Source organism: Vitis vinifera, chromosome 15 (assembly GCF_030704535.1).
Source record: "Vitis vinifera cultivar Pinot Noir 40024 chromosome 15, ASM3070453v1".
Lineage (NCBI taxonomy): Eukaryota > Viridiplantae > Streptophyta > Magnoliopsida > Vitales > Vitaceae > Vitis > Vitis vinifera.
In genome coordinates, this window is record NC_081819.1 from 14215903 (window position 1) to 14225903 (window position 10001).

General features: G+C 32.6%; 1 protein-coding gene across 1 annotated transcript; it reads left to right on the plus strand.

Moving 5' to 3' along the window:
• The first annotated feature begins 6475 nt into the window (after window positions 1-6475).
• LOC100256510 (uncharacterized protein At1g28695) lies at window positions 6476-10001 on the plus strand. Its single transcript, XM_002270084.5, has 3 exons — window positions 6476-6716; window positions 6837-7220; window positions 9278-10001. Exons 1-3 carry the CDS (start codon window positions 6579-6581, stop codon window positions 9815-9817), a joined length of 1062 nt encoding a protein of 353 aa, XP_002270120.3. The 5' UTR covers window positions 6476-6578; the 3' UTR covers window positions 9818-10001.

Below are 10001 nucleotides of genomic sequence, written 5' to 3' on the forward strand. Positions count from 1 at the left end.
TCGATCTTTGTTGGGGTTTATAACCAACATATTATCCACATACAACAACAAAATATTAAAATCATCACTCTCAGACCTCTTGTAATATGTACAATGATCTAAATTGAGCCTATTATACTCAAGACTTAATATGAAGGAATCAAATCTTTTGTACCAACATCTCGGTACATGTTTTAAACCGTATATAGATTTGGTTAACCATCAAACTAAGTTTTCTTTCCCATTTTTTATAAAACCTTACAGTTTGAGCATATAAATTTCTTCTACAAGCTCTTCATGGAGAAACACAGCTTTCACATCTAATTGCTCAAGGTGTAAATCAAATCTAACACGCATGGTTAGGACTACTCGAATTCATGTAAGTTAAAGAACAAGAAAAAAAATCACATTAAAATCAACACCTTCTTTCTTAGCATATATTTTAACCACCAGTCTTGCACAATATTGTTCCACTTGGTCATTGCTATAACATTTGATTGTATAGACCTACTTGTTTCCAATAGCTTTCTTCTAGGTGGTAGTGACACAAGTTTCCATGTTTAGTTCTTATACAAAGTTTTAGCCTTATTTTGCATTGTTGTCATCCATAAAGATGAATCTAAACTTTTTATGGCCTCTTAATAATTTGAAGGCTCTCCATTTTTTATAAGAAAACAACATGTAACCTCAGTTATGATAACAAACTCTGAGTGCCAAAAAGGTTCTCTTCTTTCTTAGATTGACCGTCGCACTTCAAGTATCTCAGACTTAATTGGTACTTGTTCATTGTGCTATGGAACTACTTTAGAAGATTCCAGTTGTTTTTGTTCTAATTGTTTGTTTCCAATTAAACATATAGTATTTATTTTTTTTCATGAATGTGTTATCTCCTTCTTCACTTTGTAGCAAGTCTTTTACAAATATTTCGTCTCTACTAATGATAACCTTGTAGGCAATGGGATTCCACAGGCGATACCCATTTACTCCATCAGCATACCCTAAGAATATGCATCTTTTAGATTTTAGATCCAACTTTATTCTTTCTTGGTCATTATACATCACATAAGCAACACGCCCAAATATGTGTAAGGAGGAATAGTCTACTAGCTTACCAATCCACATCTCCATATGTGTCTTCATCTTAATTGTTGTTAATGGAGACATATTCATTAAATAGCATGCAATTGTGGTTGCTTCAGCCCAATATATTTTGGGTCATCCTGCAGTATTCAACATAGCTCTCATTCTTTCTGTAAAAGTTCTATTGGTTTGTGTTGTTATGTTATTTTGTTGTGGAGTATAAGAAATAGTTTTTTATCGTTGTATGTCTTTTTTACTATAAAATGCATCAAACTCCTAGCTAAAGAATTCTCATTCATTGTTTGTCCTCAAAAATTTAATCTTCTTTCCCATTTCTAATTTCTTCTGCACTTTAAAGGTTTTGAATATTGGAAAAACATTTGGCTTTCTCTTGATGAGGTACACCTAACATCTTTGGAATAATCATCTATAAACAACACCAGATAGTTTGTGTCTCCAAAAGATGTGACCAGTGATTCCTAAACGTCAAAATGAACCAAGTCTATAATGTCCTTACTTCTTATAGTAGATCTATTGAATCTTAATTTATGTTGCTTACTAATAACATAGTGCTCACAAAATGGTAGACTTACAGTTTTGAGTCCATGAAGCAACTTTTGATCAGAGGGAATTTTCAATCTATTTTCTAACATGTTTGTGATGTCACCTCAATGGAAATTCTTCTCCGAAGTTTCCAACAAAAGTTCTCACCTCTTGATATGTCTTCTCATGTAGCATGTATAGATTTGCAACAATCTTCTCTACCTTTATCACCACAAGTACACCTTTGATAACCTTCATGATTCCACTTTTAACAAGGAATTCATACCCAAGGTCATCCAATTGTCCCAGATAATTCTTCTTTAAGCCCTTCACATGTTGTACCTCTAAAATAATGCAAATCACATCATCATCCATCTTCACTTTGATGAAGTCAATGCCAATAATCTCTAAGGCACAATCATTACCCATGTACATTGATCCTCTTGAGATAAGTTCACCATTCTCTATGAGAAGTCATGTGTCATGTTGCTAATGAGTCAATTAAACAAACTTCAACAAATCTTTTTATGTCTTTTGCAATTGTTGTTGCCTCACTATATAAGATTTCACATTTATTTGAAGTACTTGTTACACAACTCTAAGTATTTGATGACGCAAATTCTTTCTCTTTCATGTTTTTCTCTACCCCTCTTTAGTAGTGTCAACACTCCTTTTTTATGTGTCCCTATTTTCCACAGTGATAACATTTAACTTTCTTCTTATCCTCCAACTTTGACCTATTCTATTTGTAACTCCCACTAGAACCACATTTTGCTCATCTTCCTCTAGAAATAATTAAAGCCTCAATTTGCTGAGAATATGATATTTTATCTTTCTTGTTTTTACGCCTACTTTCTTCCTCAAGTACAATAGTCGCAACATCATTAAAGACTAGCATTATCTTTAAAGCACCATTGGCGAAATTTATGATGAGATGATCATATGAATCAAGTAGACTTTGGAGTATAAGTTCGACCCATTCTTTCTCTTCTATATTATACTCCATAGTTGATAATTGAGATAATAGAGTTTTCAAGGTGTTCATGTGTTCAGTCACCAAACTAGATTCTAACATCCGAAGAGTGTACAGTTTTCTTTTCAAGAAGATTTTGTTATGCAATGACTTGGCTTCATATAAATTTTTCAAAATATCCCAAATTTTTTTTTTTGTTGATAGTAATTCTAAGATGTTTGACAGTATATTATCTATTACTACTAAATGCAAGTTTGAAACAGCATCCTCACCCATTTGCTCCCACTTTTTGTCTTCACCATTTTCTAGCCTTTCACCAATTGCTTGTAATCAATTTTCCTTCCTTAAGATAATTTTCATTTTTATTTTCCACAACCCAAAATTGTTCCCATTGAATTTTTATATTTCAAATTTCGCGGTCATTTGTTTAACTTTTACGGTGAATAGTAACCCAAAATAGTAGTAAGTGTATGTGTTAAATACACTAGGAAAGTCCCTATGAAAGTAGAGGGGTCACAATGGTTCCACTTAAAACCCTTTTTCTTTAAGCTCTTATAGCCCTTTTGATAGAACTTTACTAGACTGCCTATTGTCCTAAACCTAGGCTTTGATACCATTGTTATGAAATGATACCCATGGCAATAATTTGAAAATATAATAATAAATAAAAATAATTGGAAAAAGTACTTATATGGTAAAACCTTCTTCATATGAGAGAAACCTTCATGGGGCAAGATCAAAAACTATCCACTATATGAAAACAAAATTACAACCTCTCTCTTAATTAAGAGGAAAGAATATAACAACTTACAAAATGATGAAAGTCTTTTTTGGGGATGAATAGTATAAAAGGTGGAGATCTCCTTTTATGGCAAAAGGAAGCTCCCATATTTTTGTCTTCTTCCGATGTGGGATGACTTCAACTTTAACAGGGTGCGGCACTATACAAGAGGATGCAATGAAGGTGCAACACAAGTGGATGCAGTAGGGATGCAAGGAAGTCTCGGATTGCAACACAAATGTAGCAAAAATAAGGATTAAACCAAGAATAAATCATCTTTGTTTGGGTTTTTTCTATTTCTGAAAGCTACAAAAACATGTTTTACATCAAGAATTACATAAGCAACTTGGTGATTATCTCTCTTCTCTTTGTTGAGGTTATCTTTATTTGCACCTCCTCTCCATCCTAAAACTCTCAATGGCTTCAATCAAACTCTAAAAGTCTCCATTCTTTTATTGTAGCATTCCTCCTATGAAACTGTCACTCTTTTCATGTGATTACATACCAATATGATAACATCAACTATATGCACACTAAGTTCGTATCATTCAAAGCTAACAAAGATTTGCTCTCATGCATTATAGTGCTTTTAGGATAGATAATCACGAAACTTCTATAAATCAAATATGAAATCTTCATGATTCATAAAACTTCTATATCATCGAGTTAGGTCTCTTTTCTTTTTTCTTTTTTTTGATATTTTTTAGAGGATTTTTGGGCCAAAATCCATCAAATGGGCTACCTTTTAGTGTAATTTTGGATGAGTTTTGGTACAATAAAGTGTGACAAAAAATATGCCCCATCAAAATCTATATGCCCCCTAAATCTAGAATTCATATTTATGTGTTGGGTTTTAAAAATAAAAATAAAAAGGATGATGCCCTCCTAAAAATATTGATAATAAAAAATTTATTAGAAACTTAAAAATAAAATAAAATCATAAATAAAAATCAATTTTTGGTTTGAAAAGATAAAAACATAATGACTAATTTTCAATGATTAAAAAAAATTACCAAATTTTGCAAGAAATTTTAATATAAATTACAAAACATCTTCTTTATCTACTTCTAGTTAGTTAACTTTCTATTAAAATTAGCATAAATTTCCTTTTAAATTCATATAAATTTTTAATATAATATATTTTATTTGAAAGAGTTTTGAAATTTTGTTTTAAAAAAATTGTTTGATAATCTTTCCTTGATACTTTCTTAGGTGCAAACTCTATGAGATCCTAAGGCTACTCTAGATATATCCTAATGTTAAATATTTTGTTTATTTAGAATCTTTATCTAATCATGGATTTAATTTAGTAAGTTGAATAGTCTTAAAATTTTGTTATAAAATTTACCAACTTTTTATAAAATATGAAAGTATGCTCACATTTATTTAATTCAAAATCTTGCAATTTAAATAGTCCCCCTAATATAAATTTTTTGGCTCTGCCACGCGTTACATGTTATGAATATACTTGGCATGTACGATGATCAGATGCATTTGCTTGTGACCTTCAGATGTAAGTCACCATCTGTAAGATTGTCCTCGGTATCCTTGTGGTCTGTGTAAACTTGGTACCCTCTCTCTCCCCCTCCACCACTCCACCGCCGGGCCCTGTCCCTCTCTCTCTCTCTCTCTCTCTCTCTCTCTCTCTCTAACAATGATGGAGGCAATATGTATCTCTCCACAAACATTTCGTGACTTTTGTCCTACGAAACCCCACATGTATCTCTCCCTCACAAGCCAAAACAACTCGTTCTAATAATGATATCGGTAGTATGTATCTACCCAAAAACATTTCATAACTTTTATCCTACTTTTATCCTACGAAACCCCATATCCATCTCTCCCTCAAAAGTCAAGACAACTCTTTCCCTAATAATGATATCGGTAGTATGTATCTCTCCAAAAACTTTTCATAACTTTTGGCCAACCAAACCCCACATGGATCTCTCCCTCAAAAGTCAGAACAACCAGTCTCCATTCAACCCATTGCCAGGGTTTTCTCTCTACCTCTGTATGTCTCTTCTCCGTTATTCCAGACCTTTCAACAACTCTGTTTGTCTCTATCCTTTCATTCCAAAATGGTATATCATTCTTTCGTTAAATGTCACCAAAATGAAGATCACCATGTCTTTCATGTTCACAAGAAATGAGATTGCTGCTACCAAAATTCAAACACCAACTAGAGAGGATTTTTAATTAATGGCCAATCGTGTGACAGACCACAACCCTTTTGAGACTTTTTTGGGACCTTAGAGGACTGGAAATTGGAAAGAAGAAAGGGGGGAGAAAGAGAGGAGGAATTGTCTCTTTGACGGGTCCCAAACCATTTTTAGTGTCGTTTGAAATGGGGTTTGGAACAGTAAAGTATTATATATGAAATGTCTAAACGTGTGTTCTAATTCCTTACAAAAAGGGTTTCGTAAATGATACAAATTCTGTTGTTTTACACTTGCACGTAATTATTAAGATTGACAACCACCTCCACCTACAAGAACTAGACCTTGGTCTTCTTGTGGTATCGCTTTCCTGAAGTGGGTAAGATGTCATTGTAATGGAGATTTTGACTTCCCTTCCACTCCCAATCAAAATATTTCCCTTTGTATTAATACACATTTTCATGGACCCTAATTAAATTTTAAAATGTCAATAAATAAAAATAAAAAATAAAAAATTATTTACATTTTTATCTATTCTCAAATGAAAATTAGGATTAACAGATTAAAAATGATGAAAACGTCTCAAATTTGTAAAACTAATCTCTCCCATTTTTTAATTCGAAGAATAACCCATTTTCAATATAAATACTCTTTAACATTTTCGTTATTCACATATATATTTAGAAAGAAAAAAAACGATTACTTTGTAAATAAAAAGATGGGAACATTTTTATCAAAAATTGATATATTTTAAGTTAAAAATATATGAAGGATTAATTGTTCAAAATGGGGAAGATTTTATCCCTTATCCTAAAAATGATCATAGTATTGTCTTATATAAGAAACTCTATTTAAAAAGCAAAAACAAACAAACAAAGAATAGTCTCCCATGTATCCATTATTTTAGTTAGGGTCCTGTAGTCATTGAATGAGAAATAAAGACAGGCCAACCACACTTCAGCCACATAGCATGACTGTCCTTCCCAAATTAAACACTTCTCCTCTCTCTCTCTCTCTCTCTCTCTCTCTCAAGAGAGTACCATCAACTATTTACTAGGGTTTTTCGATGTTTAATTGCAAAACAAACATGGATTACCCCAAGAGCTCCATTGGGAACTTTGCCATTGCTCTACTCCTTACTGGGCTTGTCTCTCTCTACCTCCCCTCTCCATTCCCCACCTTCCAATGGCCCCAATCACCCACTGTAAGTCTCCACTAATTCTCCATTAGGGTTTCCCTCATTTGATATCAAAATCCAAAAAATTAAAAGATCATCATTATTTTATGTTACACCAATTTCCTTCTCTTTTTTTTTTTCTTACAGAAGGCTCTCGAGGTGGTGCCTCAAGATGATCTCGAAGCAGCGTTGAGCAAAGCATCAATGCCCAACAAGACTGTAATAATCACAATAGTGAACAAAGCCTATGTCGAAGGCGACGACACATCGATGCTGGATCTTTTTCTGGAGAGCTTCTGGATCGGAGAAGGTACAAGGGAGATGGCGGACCACCTGTTGGTGGTAGCGTTGGACCAGACGGCGTTCGACCGCTGCATTTTCCGGCGACTCCACTGCTACAAAATGGTGAGCGAGGACGGAGATATGGATGGAGAGAAGCTTTACATGTCGAAGGACTTCATCAAAATGATGTGGAGAAGGACTCTCCTTCTCCTTCGTGTGCTCGATCGTGGCTACAGTTTCATCTTCACGGTACGTACTGTTACTAAACGACACCGTTTTGGTCCCCTACCTATGTGTTTAATTTGACTAATTTTTTGGAGTTAGGGTTTTGTTTGGCATTTAGTTAGGTTAATTAAATGTAAATATTAAAAATGGAGCGTTTTGATTGACAACCGACAACAGCCGCGTTAACCAAACAGACCATATCCCTTTTTTTTTTGTTTCCTTTTTTTAAATTTTTTAAATATTTCAAAACAAAATATAATTTATTTTTATGAGGCATAATTTTTATTTTATATGTGTTAAAGGATGGGATTTATTTAATTATACATGTAATTTTTTTGAGGAAAAAATTAAATCATCCTATAAGAAAAAAAAAATAGAATTTTCTTTTATTATTATAAATTGATATTTTCTAATATCAAATATTATAATTGCTCATAAAAAATAAATAATAAATTAAAATTTAATGAAGTTAATGTTCTTGTTTGGATAAATATTAAAATATTAAAATGTGAACTTAAAATGAAAATAAAAAATAAGAAATTGAAACCACATAGAAAAAATAGAATTGATATAATAAAATCATAAGAAATGTGTTTATATCCTTATCCTTAATTTTTTTATTTAAAAAAAAAAAAAGAGGCATCATATGAAATAGATAATCATTATAATTGTTTAATAGAGATATTTGGTTAAGAGACCTAAAATAGTTTTAAAATTAGAAAAATAACATCCTTTTGTCCTTTTTTTAATAAATAAATAAATAAACTAACCTATTTTGACATTTTTTTTCTTAAGATTTTTGTTGTTTTGCTTTTTGTTAGAGATTTTTATTGGAATTTTGGTTTGAATTTATTGCAATTGTTTTTTATTAGGATTGGGCTTTTATTGGGTTTTGAAAATGAGATGAAATAAATGAATATTTTAATTAAGATTTGTAGATAAAAGGAAAACTTAATCTAAAATAATCCAAAATTTCATAAATACCAAATTATGGCTTTCATTGCAAATAATAATAATAAAGTCAATTTCATATTGATTAAATTTGGGCCCATATAGGAATGGCAACTGGGCGGGTTCAGGACGGGTCGCCCCCATCCCAACCCCATCCCGTTTATTAAAACTAATTCCCATCCCCGTTCCGTTTAAAAAATTAAATGAGGCGAGGCGGGTATGGGAAATTCCCAAACCCGCCCCGCCCTGCCCTGTTTAGCCTCCTTTTTAAAAAAAAAAAAAATTAAAAAATTAAAAAATTTACTTTTAAAATTTTTAATTACATTAAAATAAATATATTTATAAATAATAAAATTATTATATTTTTTATAACTTATTTTATTAATTTTTTTATTATTATCTATATATTAAAAATAATAAAATAAAATTAATTTTAAATTTTAAATTAAATTAAATTTTAAAATTGATTTTATATGTAAACGGGGCGGGGCGGGGCGGGGAGGGGCGGGGTGATACCCGAACCCGCCCCCGGTTTAAAAAAAAAATCTCATACCCGTTAAAAACCCGTTTATTAAATTTCAACCCCGTCCCATTAGGGGCGGGGCGGGTACCCGAAAAAACCCGCCCCGTTGCCATCCCTAGGCCCATATGGACCAACCGACCCAATCCAATTTTTAGCCTTCGACAATCATTTTTAATATTAAAGTTAAGGTTAAACTTGATTTAAATTTTTTAACAGACACTCAATTTGAGCAAATTAAATTTTATAACATTTATAACTTATATTATTATATATAATAACATTTATTTTTTTCTTTTTAGATTTTTAATAAAAAAATGTCAAATTATTATTATATTTTTTCTAAAGAGATATAAACTTATTTTTACTTTTTTATATTATCTCAAAATTTTGTCTCATTTACTATTTAAATTTTGTTGTAAGATAGTACTGGTAGTTGAACTCGGATTGATTGTTTTCTCCTTAATGACTCGTATTGCTTTGAAACTCGAGTCGAGGAGCCCAACATGAAATGGATAGAATTGTTTTCTTAGATCAATTTCTACTAAAATTTTAACATTTTTCAGCAACAATTAAAGCTAATAATAATGATAATGTTGCTTTAACACAGGACACGGATGTAAGTTGGCTGAGGAACCCATTTCCAAGGTTAACCACAAACCTAACAGCAGATCTCCAAATCAGCACCGACCTGTTCCTCAGCAGCCGCCGGCCGGAAGACAACCTCATCAACACCGGATTCTACTTCGTCCGATCAAACAACAAGACCATTGCCCTCTTTCAAACCTGGTATGCCATGAAGAACAACGCCACAGGGAAGAAAGAACAAGATGTACTATCAGACCTTATGCGGAAGGGCATTTTTAGGGAGCTGGGTCTTGAACTAAGGGTCCTTCACACCCTTTACTTCAGTGGGTTTTGCCAAAATAGCAAAGACTTTAGGGCAGTCACTACTGTCCATGCTAACTGCTGCAGAAGTATTAGCGCCAAGGTGGCTGATCTCAAGGCCGTCCACCGTGACTGGAGGCAGTTCAAGGCGGCCACCGCCACCAACAAGACAGTGACCGACATTGATGCCACGACTTTCCGGTGGTCTGTTCATGAAGCATGTGTCCGTTCCTGGAATACTTCCAGGAATCCTGTAGGATGAATTTTGCTTGGAACAACATAATACATAGATGGACAGAAGGCACATAATTTAGTTTGATATAGGTCCAGTTGTTCTCCTCATAGTTCTGAACTTCTAGGGTTTCCCTCTTCATATTTTATCATGCAAAGCTTAAAACAATGTAAAGAGAATTATTTATATTTGAATAAAGAAATAAATTTTTAAA

Coding starts and splice junctions, on each gene's coding strand:
- LOC100256510 (XM_002270084.5), top strand. CDS start 6,579: ATGTTTAATTGCAAAACAAACATGGATTACCCCAAGAGCTCCATTGGG. Junction 6,717..6,836: donor AATGGCCCCAATCACCCACT/GTAAGTCTCCAC, acceptor TTTTTCTTACAG/AAGGCTCTCGAGGTGGTGCC. Junction 7,221..9,277: donor GCTACAGTTTCATCTTCACG/GTACGTACTGTT, acceptor GCTTTAACACAG/GACACGGATGTAAGTTGGCT.